The following is a 21408-nucleotide window of genomic DNA, read 5'->3' on the forward strand; positions in this document are numbered from 1 at the left end:
TTTGCAAACACCGTGTCTAATCCACCCCACCCTCTCTCTCTCTCTCTCTCTCTCAAGAACAGCCCTTACCCTCACCATTCCTTAGCTATTTGCCCCATCCCCAGCCACTCCCTAGATATTCCGCCCAATCTCCAACCCATCTTTGCCTAACCAGTCGTCACCCCGCTCCCCCCTCTCCATATCTTCCCCTTCCGCTGTGCCCTTACGCTCATCACTCCCCCCCCCCCCCTTCCCATTTCTCCACTCGTTGGGCAGACTCTCCTGACAACCCAAAACCTTTTGTTTTTTTTTTTTTTCAAGTTTTTTCTTCTAATGTTATGTGTTACTTTTAATGAAATTTAATAGATTTTTTCTATTTAAACTCCTCACTTCTCTTTGTTCACCCCAATTTCTAAGAAAACCCTACTATCCTCCAAAATTACCCCTAAATACACACCCAACAGGAAAAAATAAAATAAAATTATCAACCTCATACCCTACACCCTACACCCTGCTATCTTGCCCCTCACCACTTTAAGTTCACATTAACCTCACATTACTTAAAGAGATAAAAATATTGTTATCAAATGTAGTAGCATCATTATTTTATTTATTTATGTTCTAAATTTTTTTTATTTATTATTATTTTATAATAATAATAAATTTGAGAATGAACTAGGAGGTTTTGATAGAGAAGATGATAGTATAGTTGGTTTCTTAGATTGAAAGAGAATAACAATCTGGCAATGAGGTGTAGAGGAGTTTGTATTTTTCTAAAACTTAATATGAAGAGTGGCAACAAACCGCGAGAGGAAGCTAAGGGGGGGAGGTGGCCACTGCCGCTCCTCCCCTCCGCCCATCTTCCTCTTCCTCTCCCCATCTTCCTTTCTTTTTCTCCCATATTTTCCTTTCTTCTTATCCCTTTGTTTGGGCCAAAAGCAAATACACGCCGATCCACTTCTCAAAAGCCCACGAAACAAAAGGAATAAAAAAAATGGGCTTCAAATATCAGAATAGGAGCAAGCCCAACCCATGTCTTTTTCAGAAAATGGCAGAAAAGTAAAAAAGGCCAAGTCAAATGGCGATTATAAATCAGATTGGGCCCAGTCTACAAAAATCTACCATATCTCTCAAAAGGCCCAGGGACAAATCAATAGCTCTTTTCTAAACAAGCCCATGTGACTAATCTGAAATAAACTTTGAAAAGTCAACAATTTCAATTAAATTGATAAAGAATTGATAAAAGCAGGCAACTAGGAAGATACTTCTTTGAAACTCTGCCACCAGGAGATCAAAAAATCCCTTTATATATATATTCAGAGATATTTTCTGCTCATAAGAAAGGCACTATTTTCAAGAGATAAGCAGACTGTATCCAAGAGATGAGCAGGAAAACAAGGAGTTGTTTAATTGGAAGATTAAACTAACCATCACAGCTTTAGCTCTCACGAGGGGCAGTTAAAATTGGAAAAAGGAATTAGGTTTTCTTTCAAGAAAAACAGGGAAGTGATAGCCATGAGAATTGACTACTGAGAGCTTATCTCCCAGAATTCTTTTCTTGCATTTAAAAAATGAAAGATCTTTTTAGAAAATCTGCCGCCCATTTTAAATCAGAAAACTCTACTCCAAAACATTTCTCATAAATATAGGAGATGGTGAAAACAAAAGGAGAACAACCAAAAATCAGCCAAAGGCAAAAAACTCAAAATGATCACTTGATCACTGAGAACCTTCAAACAAACTGGAGCAATCAAAAGCGCTCTCTCTCTCTCTCTCTCTCTCTCTCTCTCTCTCTCTCTCTCTCTCTCTCTCTCTCTCCTAGAATTTCCAAGCTCAAACTTAGAGAAAATTCATTCAAAACAAGACATCTCTCGTTACAAATTTGGTTCAGCAAAAGCCAAAACAAGCAGAGTTTGAGTTTTCACAAATATGAAAACCTCAACAAATTTATGGAGAGCCCTGACCAAGTAGAACATGTACAACAGTGCAGTTCCAGCTCAGTAAACCTCAAATCCAGCCAGTTATGCCTCTTTCAGCCAGAAGAGATCGCAATTTTGCCTACTCAAAAAGCCTTCCAGGGCTCGAAATAGATTAAAGCTCTGCCAAACTCACACTTTGGTATTGATTTACAGTTGAAGCTTAGCAGTTGAAGTTGTTGACAGTTCAATTCAGCACAGACTCACCCAGTCCAGCCCGGATCAGAAGCTTCCATCCAGGCAAAAATAGAATTCCAGCCTTCCTTTTATCTTTCTAGAGTTGATTTTTTCCTTCCAAATCTTGTAAATAGTAGTTCTGCCTAAAAACAGTCCTCTTTATTATCATTTATTCTGGCAAGAACTACCAATCTTGTACTGTGATAAATTACAAAGTTCTCATCAGTCTGAGGCAAGAAAAGAACTTACTTGGGAGATATTCCTTACCCAAATTCACAATCACTTGTTTAGAAATTAGTAACTTGGGACGCAAGTTATCCATTTTTAAGAAGTCTGTTACGATTTTCATTGCTAATAGTGGCACGCTCTCACACCAAAGAAAGCTGACTTGTTGGCCAGTCAATGGTTTTCAAGGCAGTGGGGAACTTTACCCTTCCATCACAGGAGTAAAAACTAAACGGGTGAACACCCATATTCTCCTCCCATTCCCCTCCCCAGATAGTCTAGATCTATTTGGATCTAGGTCTGTTTGTCTGTTTTTTTTGTTTAGTTTTTTTGTAGTGTTCCAGGTGACTGGTGTTGTCTTTGTCTCGGCGGCGGCGATAGTAGTGACACTGAATTGTCTCTCATTGGGAGAGTTGTGATACTTAGTGGCTGATGTTTTGTCTCTGTTTTAACAACAGCGGCAGCAGCGACGCTGGTGGTAGTTGTTGAGATGTGGTGCTCTTCTTTACTCTGCGCCGACCGAATAACTATGGTTGGTCATAGGAGGTTTTCTTTGTCAAGTTCTGAGTTGAAGTGGAGTGCTTCTCATGGGTCTTTTTACTATTGTTTTTGTGTCCGTCCTTCGTGTTCTCTCTTGATTTCTGCTATGGTATGACTAACAGTTTGTATGGGTGTCAAAGGACCATGATTTTGCTCATAGAAGACTTCTTTTGACTATTGGGATGTTCTGCAATCCTCTCCTGTGGGTTTACTATTTGGGGTTTCTACGGTCCTCTCATGTTGGTCTACTGTGTTGGTCTCTAGTTGCGGTTCTCATCGGAGGTCTTTGTGTTAGGTTTTGTTTTTGACTTGTTTTTTTATTGTAATGGTCCAAAGTGACTTGAATTGGACTCTCTTATTAGTCCATGACATATGTCGTACTCTTTCCTCCCCTGAGATTTGTCCCATGAGGTTGTCTTAGGAATGTTTTAATGAGTCTACTGTATCATGTCGCTATTTGTATGTCTGTGATTTTATGAATGAATTTCTCCTTCTCAAAAAAGATGTATTAGGGTTAAGTATTAAATTGGATGACCTTTTTTGTCTTTTTACATAATAATAAAACTTAAGAGCTTAATTATTTAAGTATTGGGATAAATAAAGAAAAATGTGGGGTTTAAATAGAAAAACTCATTAGATTAATTCAATTCTTTTTTATTAATTTTAAAAAGGTTTATAGGTTTTTGAAAGACAAAAAACAGGTTTATCATGTTTATTTAACAATAAATTTAACAGAATGGGTAATATTGGCTAGCGATCATAAACAAATGGATGAAATTAGCAAAATTAAAAATACAGGAATTAAATCAACGTGTAAAAACATAGGGACCATTTTGACATTTAGCCCATTTTGAAAATACAAAGGAATTTACAAAGAAGATCTTGACATATTTTAAAATTAAAACAATTAAACTGCAATATATGTCAAACATGGTAAGGCCATCTCCAATGGAAATGGGTTAAACCCAAAATTTGAGTTTTTAGCCTGAAAACCTTCTCCAGTCATTGTATACAAACGAGCCATAAAACCAATCCAGTCAAAAAGCCAGGCGGAATAGCGCCCCTTCTTTTGCTTGCGCCTAAATTTAGTGCGGCCCAGAAGCAAGTCTCAGAACAGCCCACGTCCTGGTGAAAATCGAGTGGGGCCCGTTTGAAGGAGAAGTCTGCATCTTCCTTTAAATGTTGGCCACATGTTGTTTTTAATTCATATAGTCATTGAGATACAACGGCTACATTTAATATGCTTTTGTAATTTTTTTATTATAAAATGTAAGCTTAATCTAACGGCCCAGATCGTCCAAGCCTGAGTTTTAATCCCAAAAAAAATTATATCCAACGACCCAAATTAAATCCAATAGTTAAAATAATATTATTTATTAATCTACATGAGATTCAACCTTAAAACTCATTCTAAATTCTATAAACACCTACCCATTTATTAAATAATCCACTAAAATCAAATTTTAAGTGAAATTAGATTTTTTTTAAAGTTAAAATGTTCAGAAAAATAAATTACGAAGTTATAAATAAAAATGAACTTAAGAAAAATTAATCACAACAGAAAAGTAGAGTTAAACTATTATTAAACAATTTAATTAAGCTACAGACTCAAATTTTGAGTTTGCAAAGTTGGAGGAAAAAATTGTTTGAGGTCTGTTATAAAAAAAAAAACTGTTTAAGTTCGGACAATACACGAATAGTTGTATTTTGAAAGATGAAAATTTGAGTTTAGTCTATTTATAGTTGGAGATGATCTAATGCAAGTGACTAAATCAAATACATATACGTTTATAATTCGATATTAATGGGTGAGGTTTTTCTCTTTTTTGTTTTCTATAGTTTGATTCTTGAAATGTTAAGGGGAATGATGAGATATCCCCTAGCTCATGTGGGCATTCCGTTTATTAAATTGACCAAAAACTAAAGTTTGTCCTAAACTTTTAACATATTAAAATATATGTACTCAAGTGAAATTGGATTCAACCACATCCAAAATTTTTGTAAAATCGTATGATGAAAAAAAAACACGTGTAAAATTATAGATTTTCTGTACGAGGTTAAAATTGTAGAACAAAAAGTTAAATTAATGAACGGATGGATCAAAGCCGAAATAAAAAGCCCAAAAAAAGAAAGGGAAAAAACCATGAAATAGACGGCGTTCATTCGAAGCTGAGAATCGCAGAGAACTCCAAACGCCCAAAATCCTAGCAGCAGCTTCCGCTCACCACCACTCAAATCCCACCAGAGCGACCTTCCATTCAAATTCTTACCCATATTAGACAACAAAAAAACCACAACCTTCCGAGCAGCCGGAAACTGACACGTGGCACAAGCACCACCATGCGCCGCCCGATCATTGCCGTTCACGATGACAGATGGCCGAGGCATTCCAGATGCCGATGATGGTTTATACGCCGTCGTTTTGATAGAAATGCCTCCGAGTCTACTGCGCCACCTGCGTCTCCAAGAGTACGGCGATCACGAATCCAGTCAGTATGTCCAGGTTGCTTTCCTGTAGAACCTTCTCGTCTGTTTTCCAAGTCTCCATCTTTGGTCTGTTTGAATATTAAATTCTTGCACTTTGTTTGGTAGCTGACAAAACTGATGGAAAAGAAAACAAATGGGAGTCACACCTTAACTGAATGATAACAATATGCTCTCCTATTAGCCTTTCGTTTATGCTGATTTTTGCTTTCTGGGAACAATTAATATAATCTGCCAATTTTAATTTCTCGTCAACTAAACAGAGAGGTTCACTGAGCTGAACTGAATTTTTTATCCAATTTTTCAATTGGTTGAACTTATGGTTCTGTTATGGCTGAATTAATAATCTTTTCGCATTCAGAAATACACTGATTCACATTTCCTAGAATATAAATAGAGCCCAAATAAGCATCCTAGCATGGATCACAGGGCTATTTAAAACTTTTGGTTTCAAGGAAAATGATGGGTGAATAACACCTTATGCTTGCGGAAAGAGAAATAGCCCAATAAAATTTATCATTCTATGAATCCAGGTGATCCTCATTTGGAATTCTGTATCTGCAACCTTTTGATTTTTGTTGATTTCCATGTCTTGGGTCTCCAGTGATGGGTGATCCTTACGCATGAGAGAGTGTTTTAAGAGTATAAATTTGTTTCATATGCTAATTGTTTGAAATTTTGGAATAGTAATGAACCAACCAATGTATGCAAAATTTGCATGCTGGAGTAGTATCTTTGTTTTGTTTCCATCTTTTTGTTCTCTTTTCAGTTTACTAGCTTAGGTGGACTGTGTTATGGTATGGTGAAGAGATTTGGTGATATGCAGATTTTTGGCCTGCGGAAATGTAAGGAGGGGTGCAAGATCCCTTCTTCCAGTTCAGAAAACTGGTTACTTAGAAGTTGCAAGTAGCAGGGCATATTACACAGTTGAAGCTCCTTACACCCTATGCAGATTATTTCCATGGTATAAGAATTGTTTAAGAGGGCAGTCCCCATATATGTTACAGAAAGCAAAAGATAAGTTATTACAGAGTAGTGGTTCTAGAAACTTATATTCCTTATCGCCAAAAAGGAGAGTTTCTCACCATGCCCAATTTGCTTGGAAAAAGCTTTCTCAGTTATGTTCCTATAGGGGCCCCGTTTTACCACCAATTGGTCAAATTGCGCGTGCAGTGAGCTTGGCTTTGACACGCTCAAATCTAGTAGCTCCTGGTGTTATTGCCTTCATAGTTGGAGAGTTTGCTCGGACACAGAGAACATTAGCAGAAGCAGAAGGCCTCCCAACAAAGGACACTCTATTTCTTCATGCCCAAGATGGACATGTTTATTTAACCTTAGTTTTGTTTTCACTTCTGGAGTGTATTATCTTGTTTATCAGAGCAATATATCTAGTAGTTTTGTTCTCACCATGCATAGCTATGGCACCTTTTGCAAAGTCCCTTGGCATTCAGTTTAGGAAAATATGGCTTCGTGTTCTCCATATTACACTGGAAAAAGCAGGCCCGGCATTTATAAAGTGGGGTCAATGGGCTGCTGCAAGACCAGATCTCTTCCCAAGAGATTTGTGTAGTGAACTTGCAAAACTTCACACTCAAGCTCCAGCACATAGTTTTAACTTCACCCAGAAAAGTATTGAGAAGGCATTTGGTCGCAAGCTGCCTGAGATATTTGAGAAATTTGATATGGAACCTGTGGCTTCAGGAAGTGTTGCTCAAGTTCATCAAGCTATACTCAAATACAAATACCCAGGTCAGCAGATCAAGCCCATGGTCGTTGCTGTCAAGGTTAGACATCCAGGTGTTGGTGAAGCAATTAGAAGGGATTTTGTGATTATTAATTGCATAGCCAAAATTTCGAGGTTCATCCCTTATTTAAAGTCTTTGAGATTGGATGAAAGCATACAGCAATTTGCCGTTTACATGATGTCACAAGTTGATCTGTCAAGGGAAGCTGCACATTTGAATCGTTTTATCTACAATTTTCGAAGATGGAAGGATGTCTCATTTCCAAGGCCTCTATATCCCCTGGTGCACCCGTCTGTTTTAGTGGAAACTTATGAACGGGGCGAAAGTGTTATGCACTATGTTGATGAGGTTGAAGGAAATGAACCAATAAAGAATGCCCTTGCTCACATTGGGACGCATGCACTATTAAAGATGCTTCTGGTACAACTTAATATGTTGCAATTGTTATTAGTTTCTTTTTGTTGTAATCTTTTCAACTTGTGTTAGTTAATCCTTCATCTTGATATACTTGGTTTCTTTATGTTGTATCCTTAACCAGTCTTGAAAATGCAACTGTCCAATAACAATATCTGCATTAATTTCCTAGAACCCACGATCATAGGACATGGACTAGTTGAATGTTTGTGCAATCATACTCTAAAGAACAGGTATCAGAGGCTAGTGGAAATTTATATATGTAAACCTGTGAAGCAGGAATAAGATTTGTAATGTTTTCACTACATGCATGTATCAATCTGTTTGCAGCATGTATGCCTGTTTAAGAGCTGGCGAGGTAATGAATTTTCTATTTATAATAAAAGAGTGAAGCTAAAAGATTCTGTGAAAAAGCCATGTAAGTGATGTACAGTAGTAGTACCAAGTATAATTCTTGTAAAAGAGTTAGGTAATTGTCATTGTTTAACAGTAGAAGCTAGTAGTGCCTTGTGATGTGATGTTGAAGTAGCTTGAATTTGACAGTTCTCATCTTTTATTTTTATGCTAAGATATGAACTTTTTTCTTTTGTCAGGTTGATAATTTTATTCATGCTGACATGCATCCTGGGAATATTCTTGTCAGAGTATCCCGTTGCAAGTCACCAAGTAAACAACTCTTTAGATTGAGGCCTCATGTTGTTTTCCTTGATGTGGGCATGACTGCTGAACTTTCTAAGAGAGATCAATTGAATTTAGTGGAATTCTTTAAGGCTGTAGCCCTTCGAGACGGTCGAACTGTTGCAGAGTGCACCCTTAGATTATCTGGACAACAAGACTGTCCAAACCCAAGGGCTTTCATTGAGGTAATGCATTCCTGCATAGCTTTTATGGTAGGAGGCAAAATGTTAATTCTTGTTATTGAAAATTTAAGGCTTTTAAAATTTTCACTTTTGCCACTCCGGTAAATAATTTCATACGTATCTACCCAAAAAGAAAGATTCATAGCTTTTCTAATATATTAGTCATGAATTCTTTGGCACATTTTGATCCTCGTTTATCCAAAATATTTATTTAAACATTTCCAACAAATAATAGGATTACAACACATGTACCTGCCAAGGATTGAATTTCAAAAACTCACACTCCACTCTTAAGGGAGAGGAGATACTATTGGGCTTAAAGGCTGTTGGCCATGTTTTAACTCTTCCAAGTTACTTTATCTTCATAATTTTCATGAATATGAACTACTGGTTCAAGATATTTTCAAATATGTAAATTTTTCTTCACAATACCCTCGTTTAATCAAATATTGTTTGTGCATTTCAGCTTTTTTAACATGAATTTATTCCTGGTGCACCAATTATGACATAGTTCTGAGTTTCTCTTGAAAATTAAATAGTTTATTAGAAAGGAACTTGTTGGATGTTAGGACCATAATGCTAAACTGCGGCACCCGGTAATGAAAAATGTTGGTTCCTGTACATAATAAGGGTGGTGGAATGTAATAATGATCTATGGGGGTTGCTAGTTTTCTTACGATTTTGGACATGTAAAGAAAATCTTGCACCTTTTACAGTTTGTAGAAAACAATTGAATGTTATTTGGTCCAAGCTTATTGTGAAGTTGAGTGTTTCAGTCGGCATAGGTAATCTATTTCATATTTTATATCTTAAGAGCATGAAAAATGTGATGGATTTCTTGATCCTATGTGATGTTGATGCTGAATGAAAGTAATTCAAAAGTTATTGTTGGACAGTTTTTGTTTTGTTCTTTTGGGCTTGCCATTGCCATAAGTGGAATCATTGTTTATAATTCTTTGTGTTATAAATTATTACGTATATGTTTGTCAAGGTGTTGTCCAAGGTTCAAATCGGACTCTGAGGCCTCAAACAAGACTGTGGCCTTGAATCTTGTATAAAAAGACGCAGACTTAAACATGTTCTTAGTACCTTGATTCTTGAGGTCCTCCCATTTTCTTTTAACTCCCAAATTGGGTATTTGAGTTCAGCAAACTGCTTTATTTTTTTTATGTTTATATAGATTGAGATAGAACATAGTCACCCATTGTGGATATATATAGGAATAAGTTTATGAATACATTTCTTTAACAGGAAGTAGAAAGATCTTTCAAAATCTGGTACTCCCCAGACGGTGACATCATCCATGCTGCTGATTGCATGCATCAATTGCTTGAGAAAGTTCAGCGGCATAAAGTCCGAATTGATGGCAATGTTTGCACAGTGATGGTGACCACCTTGGTTCTTGAGGTATGGCCTTGCTTTCTTCCAACATCTGTATGAAAGTCACACACCTTTACACATACTAAATCCAATAGCTTTACCCAATGAAACTTAGATTCTAATGAAGTTATTGAAGTTCTATGGAGAAAGAAGAGGCATGTCTGACCATGTTTTGCATGTTTAGGCTGTAATTTTATTTTATTGGGTCTGAAATTTTAGGCTGTAATATGTCACCAATGTTACATGAATGTCAATGAGTGAGTGAAAATGTACTTATTCGTTGAATTCTTTGGTTCTCAGTGTTGTCTTCTACCTTTCAATGTTTTTTGTTGCAATCATGTTAGTGCTCCATATAAGTAGAGTTAAGGAACTGCTGGTTTAACACCCTATTTCGCACATAAGCAGGTTTTTGTAAAATTTGCCGTAGCAAGTTGAGATTTCTTTGTATCATGTTTGGAAAACCCTTCTTTGTTTTAAAATTAAGAAAACTGACAATGCCATGGAAATCTACATGGCAGCTTGTGATTTCTGTAAGTAATTTTTCATAAATTAAGTTTTGTAAGGAAACTCAAGGATGGTTCTGTCTCCAAATTTAGATAACATCCACCCATAAATCCCAATGTTTGCATCACCTTCACATTCTCAGGAATGCAATTTTCAAAATACTGAAAAGGAAAGTAAATAGGATCCATATACTTATTAATAGTAGATTTACTTGGAGAATCGTTGTGTAGATCTTAATGAAGATCATACCAAATTGCCTGAATTTTTTTAGAACATTTTCATTTTCTGACATTCTGTGAAACAAAAATTCTTGAAGTTGAAGATGGCTTTCACAGTCATGGTTCTACTTCAGCCTTTACTTCTGGTGAAAATTGTAACGATTATTTTTAGTATGAAAACCATGGACAAAATTTTGATCATCTGCCAACATATAAGATTGCTGATTATAATTCCTCTCCATTGCCTCATTGGATAATTCAATGACGTGTGGTACTTACTAATCCTCTCGTTTGCTTCACTCATTTGTCTCAGTAGATAATACCTTACAGGAAGTTTTTTCTTGCTGGGCTTAGGCAAGCAAAAAGCGTTGCATATAGATTTGAATGACGCATTTTTGTAGCTCGATTGGTTCTTTATGGTCAACTTGTTTGTTTCTCTGAATCTCATTTCCTGCATTTCTATAGGGGTTAGTAGTTTTTTTATTTTATCTTATATTTTTTAGGAAGTGGCTCAGAGTTTATGGGGCTAATTTAAGTCAGTTTTGGTTGTATTTAAATTTTCTTGTTCTTTCACTAGGGGTGGCAACGGAAGCTTGATCCAGGATATGATGTGATGCAAACTTTACAGACATTGCTTTTTAAGGCAGACTGGGCAGAATCCCTCTCTTACACCATTGAAGGACTCATGGCCCCATAAAAGGTGCCATCTTGATACTTTTATTTATATTCTTTTTACTAAGCCATAGAAAAAGGCGATACTGTTTCATTTCCTCAGAAAATTTTGACATCAGAAAAGAGAATATACATATTATACACGAGAGAAATAATGGATTTTCTTTTAGTCTCCTACATGCCTTTTTGGGTTCTGTTGCCCTGTCATTTTATGATTACTTCTTAGTGTATTCTTTTGGCCAAATTACACCCTTGGTCTTTGTAGTTTGACTAAATTTGTATTTAGGACCTGTGGTTCAATTTTTTTTTAATAAAATACCCTTGTACTTAATTAGCATATATAATCTGTTCAATTTTCAATTTTCATCAATTTTAGTATTAGGAGGAACCTAGTGCGCATTACGCGGAAGGTTAATTTGTCATTTTGCCATCATTTGATTCACTACCAATAGAGAGAGGGGGGGGTGGTGTTGTTAGGGGAGGGGAGCGGAAGGGAGAAGGGGGAAAGGCGGAAGGGGAAGTATAGATTTGAAGCCCAACTTTTGCCTTCCCTTTATTTGGTCTACATTGATCTTCTCTCTCTAGTAGCAGCAAGGCTTTCAACTTCATCAATCAAAACAAATACCAGATTATTTGTCCTATGCCATCTCTCGAATAGAGTGTGCATTAGTTTCAATCAATTGGCACCGGATGTCTAGAGCTAAATCCAATAGATAAAAGAAAAATGTTGTCCCATGTGACAAGGAAAGGTTTGACGCCTTTTTTTTTTTTTTGCCCTTTTTCTGGTTACTTTACCCTTAAAACCTTTCTCGGAAGAGCAACCAGATCAAATCTCAGCTTACCAGCATTTGCATGGCACTGGTTGCTGAGACGTTCACGACTGATTATGCATTACGTACTAATGCTAGTTAAAGAAATGAAAATAAGAAGATAATCTGAAGGAAACTGAGTCTTGATTCCGAATTACCGAAGCAAATTATTGCATGTAGATCTCTAAGCTTATTAAATTTTGGAAAGCACAACGTTGCTTCCTTTTTGGAGGATGCTATTTTCCGGGCATTCAGGAATCCTGTTAAGAAAATTTAGGTCATGTTGCAGACGAGATTCTCGCTTTTAAATTTGCATTTCATTTCTGATATTAGTTAAAGATGTTGCAATACAGAATATTCAAATATGATCGGGTTTGCGGCAAAGTTCAAAGAACTCACATCAAAGTTTGGTTTCAGGTTTTCAACATAAAATAACTTGTTTACATGGCCTCATTAAAAAATCTACTTTCGAAAAAATTGAATGATTTTGGATAGGCCAATCTCCATTATAATAGGATTAAATAAATAGAATCCAAAATCTAACATAGTAAGGAACCAAAATTCTAGCTAAACAAGGACTCGGCATCAGTTTTAATTAAATTTTATGGTGATTATATGAAGAAGCACATAGGAAGTGCTTCTCTCCATAAGTGATTCTAACCCTTCCAGAATCACTTCCCATCCTACACCTCAACTCAGAAGGGAAAAAGCCCATTTTTTTCCTGAGTCCATAAAATAAGTATACTTTAACAATGAACGGCACGAAGTCAAGAACAGTAATAATAGAAACATAAACTTTTCTTGTCATTAGAAACAGATGGTCCTTGTGCAAATTATAGTTCATAATTTATCTTCAGAAAGTACTAAGGTAACATGAGAACTTCAATATGTTAAGAAGAAGAGAAATGAGTAAAGGTCAGCTAGATCTGAATGCGGCGCCTCCGCAAATGGCATGAATCCATGCAGCAAACTGAAAAATCATCGCCCCAACATACAACAAAAGGCTGAGGTTCAAAGCCACACTACACAAAACCAAGTGCATGTTGGCAGATTGCTGAGGCTCCACAAAATTATGCGCTGCCTCTTTTCCGACTTCAAACATCTTCGATCTCATCTTCCGATGGTGAAAACCTCCTGGTGTCTTTCAACTGTTCAGTCTCTCAAAGAAATAAAGATATCCCATGTCCTTTGGGGTATTTACCGAAGCTCCAACCTTGTCATCATTGAAAATAACCCATCTACCATCTTTAAAGATATGTGCAACATAGTGACCACATTGAGTAGAGGTTCCAATGTGGCTCACAATTCCAATAAGTCTATATTCTGCATCGAGCAAGGACCAACAGTTCAAACATTTAAAAAAAACACACGCACACACCCACATTAGCTGACGTGTTTCAATAACGTAACATATATGTATTATACACAACACACACGTATGTATGTGTAAAGATAATTACAGGTGTGAGATACTTACTCCCTCCTCCATCAGGTAGTCCAGTATCAGCGGCAGTAGGTGCATTTTCTGATGTTGTCGCATCCATATCAGTTGAAACAGAAGCATCAGGATTGTTGAATATCCAATCCGTCGCTTTCTCAATGTCACCACCCTGCCAAAAAAAAATATATTAAAGGGTTTTTTAGTGATGATAATCATAACGATAACGATAACGATAATAATAATAACAATAATAATAATAAGAGGTTGCCAAAATCTTCCGTGGTTACAATAAATACTTAATAGCACCTACTAGAAAAAAAAGCTAAGCAAAAATTTTACCGATGCTTTCAGTGCTGTCCGAGCAACGTCTTCTTGAAAACCAAAGGAAAGCAACATATCAACTTTTGATTGGTCAACCACATTTTGTCCCCCTTCAGAAATGGGAGCATCTATATCTGGAAAAGGAAGAGCAGATCAGCACAAGAGCTCATTCTTGCTAGCAAGATACTACTTTCTAGGTACAAGTTTTACGCAAGACAGCACATGTCGAATTACCCGGATCATCCATGTGAGAAAGTAGCCAATTCATTGCTTCTTCTACCCCGGTATTTGATGTATTAATGGCAGCTTTCTGGCAGTGTAGATGGCTAAACCCCATTGAAACAAGCTGTGAAACAATACTCTCATCGGCCACAGGCTTATTTGGTTCCTCCTCTTCCCCAGGAACTGAGCATAGTCAACAAGTAATCCAAAGAGAACCATGTAATTATTCACCAAATAATAGATAATATTGTATTAAATTTTTCGCAAGCACTACTCATATACCATTTAAGACCAAAACTGCAAAAGGAACCCTCTAATGATACTGACCCATTTTTCTCCATTAGTTTAGTAAACATATGGTAAAGGAGCATAATGCAGTTAGATGGCACAAAAATATTTTCAACCTATAAGTTTGAATACTAGTTCATGACTATGAGACAACTTAGGTTGAAGTCAGCCTACTTCATCGATTATCACAAAAGTTAGGGTGCCACTGAAACGCACTATAAATTGACTGAAAATTCCACACAAATATTCACTTGATGGAAAATCTAAGAACATATATGCACAATCGATAAGTTTCTGCAAATATCTAAATAAAACCAATAAGGGTTTGGAGAGAGCAAATTGTAACACATACCACCCTCTGGTAACAACTCTTCACCAGGTTGGAGTCCCTTGCTGCGCATGTGACTAATATCTATGATATCAGGAACATCCACATAGACATCTGTACAGACAGATACAAAGAATAATGAGAAACCTACAAAACCTCAACATTATTAATGCAAAAGAAATTTAGGAAGCCAGGAGAACATACCAAGCTTTTTCGGCACCCAGCCAACCTCCATTACAAACTTCCGCATGTGCAACACCAGATAATCTGGGAATGAAGTTAAGCCTCCACTCCTGCAGTGTTTTTAAAAAAAGGAAAAGGAAGAATAGTGTTTAACAATAGGAATCAAACTTCCAAGACACATGGCCTAGGTAACAAAACCCTGACTAGTTTGTGAATAACATGCCTGCCTTTGCTTGTGAGCTATTTAGTAATTTAACGCCAGCAAATAATCAGAAAACTTACTTCACTGCTGTTGTCTTGGCCTTCAAAGCAGTGCTGTAAAAGTCCTGTATCTCTTCTGGAGACGAAAAGCTTGCAAGGCATGCTTCTAGAGGAACCCTTGGACGTACAATTTCATCACTGGATCTGGTAGAGCACAACATGCTCAGCACAAAGTGTACAGGGGTGATTACATGTGAAAACATGATATTGAAACCATATGAACTTACACTTCCTTGCCTTCCGAAATCTTTTCTGCCTTCAATTTCTGAAAGGCTTCAAGTTCCTCTGAATTTTCAAACAAAATGAATATAAGAATATCAACTTTTGGAAGACTGTTTTAGTATTAATAATGACCCAAGAAACTCACCTTTATTAGTAGCCGCGTGAAGGGGGATGTTCAAAGAAAGAATGTAGTCAAGCCTTCTATTGTACGCAACTTTCCCAGATGAACACAGAATACGATCTTCAATACCAAACTTGAAACTCCTTGCAGGATCTGCTTCAGGTTTTCCAGCATGGGCTCGTTCGACTTGGTCAAGAAAATGTAGGAAGAATTCCAAGGCATCCTAAACACAGTTTGCTTTTTAAGTATGCACATTAAAGAGAAAACAACAATAATAACAGTGAAAATTATATATGAGAGGATGACTAATGACTTTCCAGCAGCACAAATTGTTGCACATGTTATCCCTCAATCAAAGAAGAAAAACATAAAATTGAAAAGGATGCAGAAAAGAGAGAGGAACAGGAAAAAAAAAAAGAAAAAAAAAAGCACCATGGCACACCCACTCGATGGAAAAAAAATAAAATCAAAGAGCTCTGTCAAAAATTGTAAATCTTTTGTGATAGATCATAAAAAATCATGAATGTACCTGTTGTCTCATGGAAGAAAATTCAGGATGGCTGGCAGCAATAACTGCTTTAAACATACGAGGGGGTATCCCTTCCTGTTTCTAATAAATGTTGAAGGTGGACAATATAAAAGAATCAGAATAAGTCAAAGGGGGAAAACTCAGATGTGGATGTTTATCCTGAAAGCTTACAGATTTTGTTGTAGTAGCAGTAGCATTTGGATCATCTTTTCCCTGGATTAAAAATAAGAATACTCAGCCAACCACTAAACAGGAGCAGAAACCATCAAAACAAAGAAATTGTTTTCTATGACAAGCATACCTCTGCTACAGGAATGGAATATTTACCAGATAGCAAACCATGCGCCAGCTTTGTTCTGTCATACAACACGAAGTGTCAAATACATATGACACGTATGAAAAACCCTCCTAAACCTGCTTTTCTATGACTCAATCTTTCTCAGAAACGAGAAGGAAAGGCTGAGGAAGAGAAGAGTAGCAGAAGGAAAACAGAGGAGATACACATGCAGTCAGCTGCATTTAAACCAAAATGTACAAAATAAAGAGAACTTTTATTCATAAAAAGCAATTAATGTCGAACACAAGAATCACAACTAACAAGTAACACACCTTAGCTTTGTTATCGTGAATAGCAACACACAATTAACTACAACAGAGGACAGAAATGCATGTACTAAACCAACACTAAGAATCCGATAGATACTTACAACTGCATGTTAAGGTCTACAGTGGGATCAGCTGGAGCCTTCTCAAAAGCCAATTTCAAACTTTGATTCTTGTAGTATCTGATGAAATAAATGCTAACAAGGATAAACAACTCCTCTTCTTAATTAATTACTTTTTCATGAAAATATATAATCTAAACTAACCCGGAATAGAAAGAGTGTGTTGAGAACACAACTTGCATCGTAGCTGCCATATAGCAGCTGCAAGAAAACAAAATGGCAAATCAAGATAACATTGAATAAATACAATTTCTTCAGCAGAACTCAACAGGTACAGAAGCTACCTGTTTCCCAGATTGACAAGTCCAGTGTAACCAGGTCCAAATATCGGTTCAACTTCTTGTCCACTTTCTTGAATTCGGTTCCAGTCAAAATTAGTATTCTGGTCAAGCTCTCTTTCAGCAGTTGTCATCTCGGTCTGGAAACAAGATGGTATTGTTAGTCAATCAAATTCAACACAGATGTAATAACATATTAAAAGTACAGTAATCTAAACGCATAATATCCGGGCCAAATTGTTTGGAGTTTTAAAGCAATTTCATGGAAACAAAACACCAAACTTTCCAAAATATATATCAGAAGTCAGAGCTCTCTGGTTTTCATTAGAATTCTTCAAGATTGACCACAGGCTTTAACCAAATGGTAAAGAGCCTCCCTCTCCCCAAAATGCAAGAGGTGGCATAGGTGAAATAGGGAGTCAAACCCCTGTGAGGAGAGTGCCGAACCTATACAGCACTGCAACCAAAAGAGAAAACTTCCAGACTTGTTCAAAGAGCAAAACTCCAGAGATCTTGTCAATTTTTAAACTTATGATATGGCTTTGTGCATGCATACAATCATTACTGCAATTAAATCATTAGATTACTCACCTGCAACAGATTTCTTTATGTTAAAATATGAGAATTAGATCTTTTATATCTCCATGTGATATTATATCATTTTGTACCAATCAAATGTTTCACAGCTTCTGTTATCCCACTAGTTCATTATTATTGTCTTTAATTGGCGATTATTATTATTTTGTCTATGACTACAGCTAAAGATATCCCTAATTAACAAAATTTTCAAAATTTTCTCTTATATGAAATAGAAAGTTGTTAAGAAATGTGTACAAAAATACATTACCACATGTTTTCGGGAAAAAAAGAACTAATATCCATTTGGCAATTGATATATGAGAATACCACGTAAATATAACCCAACTGTTAGAGAATACTTAAACCATCTGTATTAAGAACATAGCTTCAACACGTGTTGAGAATAGAGATGCCATGTCAAAAAAAAAAAAAAAAAAACTGTAGGCCATAAACCCATTTATAGCTAACCTTCTGTAATGATGAGAAATCAATGCCAAAAAAAGCCAGATGTTGCGCTAAAAGTGGGTCCAAGACACTATCATCCTCTGGATAAGAGAAAACATCTGAGCTGCCACAATATGTTACCCATCATTAGAAATCCATACATGTAAAGCAAACTCACTAATTGTGAAGAATCAACTGCATTTAGAATGCTAAGCTATTAAATTATGTTTGCCAGGAGTTTTTAGGATGCCTAAGTGTTTTTAGTCCATGAGCATGTGTCACAGAAAATGAATAACTTTAATGTTCTCTTTAACACAAACACATGACTACAAATAGAATAAGGAATTGCAGAGATTTATACAACACAAGGCACCATTACCTGCTCCTTCTAGATCCGCGGTAATTGTCCCCAGCTTTACAGCAAGAGGATAGCATGTCTCCTTATAGTGTTCAATGGCATGGTTGTTACCACCAGTACCATCCCAATTTTTTCTCCCACAAAGGATTGTTCCATCAGTTAGATTTAACCAAAGATTTTCTCTTTTATCACACTTGGAACATTTCCAGCCAGATGAAGGAACCACAATACCATTGTCAATCTGTTGCAAATTCATTGCATATGCGCTAACTTGCTTCTTCTCAGCTGTCCATGCTGCAAGTTGCTCTTTCCTCTCAGCACCCTCAGCCAATAAAATGGCATCAACTGCCAACCTTACCTGTGGTCATAAATCGTAATCATTCCCTGAGATGATTTTTTTCTATTTTTTGCATCAAAATTATATAGAACAAATAAACAAGAAATGGGCACCTTCTCTGGCAACTCAACAGAAGGAAATGGAAGGGTTACATAATCAGGCAATAGGACTATACTGTGAGTTTCTTCATATTCAGGTTCATTGTTGTCAAATCCCCCATCAACACCTAGAAATCATATCATATAGATCAATTTTTGTTTCTATACAACAGAAAAGCTACTAACTAGTAGACAATAATATAAACATTGAGCTTTGTGCAGCAAGAACTAGGATATCTGTTCCTGCAATATCATGAATTTTGAGTAGTATTACCTTTACCAATATTACTTTGTACCAACCACATAAAACAATAGAGGCATAAACTGAAGCAAGAAGAAACAAGGGAAAGGTACCCAAAAGTTGCATCCTGCCTTGTTACCAAAATAAGTTTTACCAGAAATATTCTTGAGTCATATAGCTTGGAAAATTGGACTCAGAACTACCATACTAGAAACTAGAGAGGGAGAGAGAGAGAGAAAGAACAATTCTTTAAATATCTAAAAGATTCGACCATTATTTGTAAGTACAAATTTATTTGCAATGATTCCTAGCCAATAGGCATTATTTTTGGATATTAACAAAGAAAGCGGGAATTTCTTATTTTATGGGTACATTATACGCCATGCACTTCTTTTTTAGTGAGAAGTGCGAAGTGAGCAGTTCAAAAACTCCTAGCCTAATCCTGGATGATTATACAAATTGTTGCTTCCACTGTGGTCTAAATAATAGCATATCATGATATTTCACCAACTAGTTACTTCCATACGAAAAGCACATATGCAGCATTGATAATGGAACCTTCAAATAGCACAAACTACATAAATACATCATCTAAACTCAGCAATATCCATCATCACACAGGAATAGATCATCTAAATCAAACTTACCTAGAGCCATGAGCGTTGGTTTCTTCAAAGGCCTATCTTCGGGAACCAACACTTTTGTTTGCTTTATATGCAAATAAACTGGATTTCCAGTCTTGTTATAATTCCAGCCCACACACTCCTTCCCAAAAGCGAGAAATGTGTTCATGTCAACAAACAAGCCACCTTCTGATCTCTGAAACTCATCATGGGAACACCATCACAGAAAACAAATGTAAGAAGTACATAAACGGAGAACTTTTCAACATTTACAAGTCAACGAAAAGTGAAACCTTCGTAGCACTTATAACTTGAAAGAAGAAAGGAAAAGAATTCAATCATAATAATGCGAAACTACAAAACTAGGAGGAGATAAACAAAGCACAAAACTCCTAAAACCAACATACAATCATTTTGGAAGAAACCCGTAACTGAAACCCTAAGAATAAGTTTCATAGTAGGTTCTATTTATTTTCCCTTGGACACATACAGAAAAATTTACCAACTCTACTTTCCTTCTCTACTTTTTTCTAGACAATCATGAAAAAAATAAAAAAATTCGAAATTGCACCAACAAAATACAAGGAAAAAAGAAAATTGAAATAAACACAATTGATAAGCCATATGAATTATCAAAATGCAGTTAAAATTGAAGTAGCAGTTGGGCAAAATACTCGAATGCAAAAACACTAGCTATTGAGAAATCCAAGGAAAAGAAAAATTAAGAAAATGGGCAATATAGTGAGCTAATCCTAAATTAGTTGTAGCAGCTTCTTGTTGTTTCCTATACTTCGTCAGCAGCCAAACGGTACACAAGCAAACAGAATCAGCAACAACAACATTAGAAATAAGAATACTGATCCTCTGTTTGGCCGGCAAGGAAGCTCAAGAAAACACAAAAAGAAAAGCGAACGAATTGAAAAGTATCAAAGCTTCAAGTAGTGAAAGTGAGTGTCAGAGTAAATTCGATTGTTCTCACAGTTCATCGGAAACAAACTTAAAACAAAAAAAATGGAGGGAAGAGGTTACCGGAGTGTCGAAAGATATGCAGCATTCTTGCTTGTAGATGCGATTGGTGGGCTCCGGGATCCGAACCCGGGAGAGATTGGATCGGAGCAAGTCCATGGGGTTTAACATCGCTCTCTGCAAAGAAGAGCCTTTTGGTATGGCGAAATGAGATAGGAAGACAGACTGTAGAGAGAGAGGGTTTTAGAATATATGGGGGAAGAGGGAGAGAATAAGTTCCTTGCCCTAAGCTGGTGCAAAGTCTTTCAATTGAGTCTTTGAGAGAGATAAAGGAGAAATATTTTGTATGTTTGTATAACACTGAATAAGTGTTTTATGCATTTGAAATTCTAGTCCTCACCATCTTGAGAATTTTCAATAGGCTTTGGGAGGTTTATACAATTGGGTAGAGAAAGGGGAATGGGAATCAAAAACTAATCCAAAAGAAAAGAGAAAATGGGAATACTTATTTTTGTATTATGTCAATGGGTTCAAGTTAGGGTTCAAGTTATAGGTCCAAAGCAAAAAAAAGTTAGCCCAACCTGATCTACTTAATTTGAGTTCAACATGATTGGAATTGGAATGATTTTGTTAGGTGTTTTATTTTTTTAATAACAACTTCCCCTCAATTATAGACCTTATTCCACTTTACCCTATGAACTTTAAATTTAGTTTTGAACTCCCCTAATCTTACAAAATATGTCAATGTGACTCATATTCTGTTAAGTTTGTCAATTTCTCAGTCAAATTCAGAGGCATTTCTGTTCATTCAAGTTAGAATTTGGATTGACATGTGTCAAAACCCTATTTGTTTTGAGGAG

General features: G+C 36.3%; 2 protein-coding genes across 4 annotated transcripts; one reads left to right on the forward strand and one right to left on the reverse strand.

Annotated features, from left to right (window-relative positions):
- Positions 4805-11513, forward strand: LOC18779615 (ABC1 family protein C21C3.03, mitochondrial). Of its 3 annotated transcripts, XR_002271240.1 has the most exons (6): positions 4805-5400; positions 6208-7546; positions 8134-8403; positions 9652-9807; positions 10819-10969; positions 11080-11169. XR_002271240.1 is itself a non-coding variant. In XM_020562213.1 (5 exons), the coding sequence occupies exons 1-5, from the start codon at positions 5393-5395 to the stop codon at positions 10816-10818; spliced, it is 1776 nt and encodes a 591-aa protein (XP_020417802.1). In that variant the 5' UTR covers positions 4806-5392; the 3' UTR covers positions 10819-10903. The 3 variants fall into 3 exon arrangements, 2 of the variants coding, with proteins under 2 accessions (XP_020417802.1, XP_020417801.1); XM_020562213.1 differs by lacking the exon at positions 11080-11169 and having other exon boundaries at positions 4806-5400; positions 10816-10903; XM_020562212.1 differs by lacking the exon at positions 10819-10969 and having other exon boundaries at positions 4810-5400; positions 11080-11513.
- On the reverse strand, positions 12764-21014 carry LOC18778170 (ubiquitin carboxyl-terminal hydrolase 14). Its single transcript, XM_007214572.2, has 20 exons — positions 20612-21014; positions 19607-19778; positions 18734-18846; positions 18305-18641; positions 17950-18044; positions 16909-17042; positions 16769-16825; positions 16607-16684; positions 16201-16255; positions 16071-16112; positions 15900-15980; positions 15395-15593; positions 15255-15312; positions 15049-15171; positions 14788-14876; positions 14608-14697; positions 13980-14150; positions 13764-13879; positions 13461-13593; positions 12764-13306 (listed from the first exon to the last, which is right to left on the reverse strand). The coding sequence occupies exons 1-20, from the start codon at positions 20717-20719 to the stop codon at positions 13128-13130; spliced, it is 2430 nt and encodes an 809-aa protein (XP_007214634.1). The 5' UTR covers positions 20720-21014; the 3' UTR covers positions 12764-13127.

The sequence above is a fragment of the Prunus persica genome, chromosome G4 (genome assembly GCF_000346465.2).
Source record: "Prunus persica cultivar Lovell chromosome G4, Prunus_persica_NCBIv2, whole genome shotgun sequence".
NCBI lineage: Eukaryota > Viridiplantae > Streptophyta > Magnoliopsida > Rosales > Rosaceae > Prunus > Prunus persica.

Excerpts from the sequence above, each read along its gene's own strand:
- LOC18779615 (XM_020562212.1), top strand. Across the intron at positions 7,547-8,133 it reads CACTATTAAAGATGCTTCTG|GTTGATAATTTTATTCATGC; the intron begins GTACAACTTAAT and ends TTCTTTTGTCAG. Across the intron at positions 8,404-9,651 it reads ACCCAAGGGCTTTCATTGAG|GAAGTAGAAAGATCTTTCAA; the intron begins GTAATGCATTCC and ends TTTCTTTAACAG.
- LOC18778170 (XM_007214572.2), bottom strand. The coding sequence starts at position 20,719 with ATGTTAAACCCCATGGACTTGCTCCGATCCAATCTCTCCCGGGTTCGG. Across the intron at positions 19,779-20,611 it reads GCATATCTTTCGACACTCCG|AGATCAGAAGGTGGCTTGTT; the intron begins GTAACCTCTTCC and ends GATGAGTTTCAG. Across the intron at positions 13,594-13,763 it reads GGACAGCACTGAAAGCATCG|GGTGGTGACATTGAGAAAGC; the intron begins GTAAAATTTTTG and ends TTTTTTTGGCAG.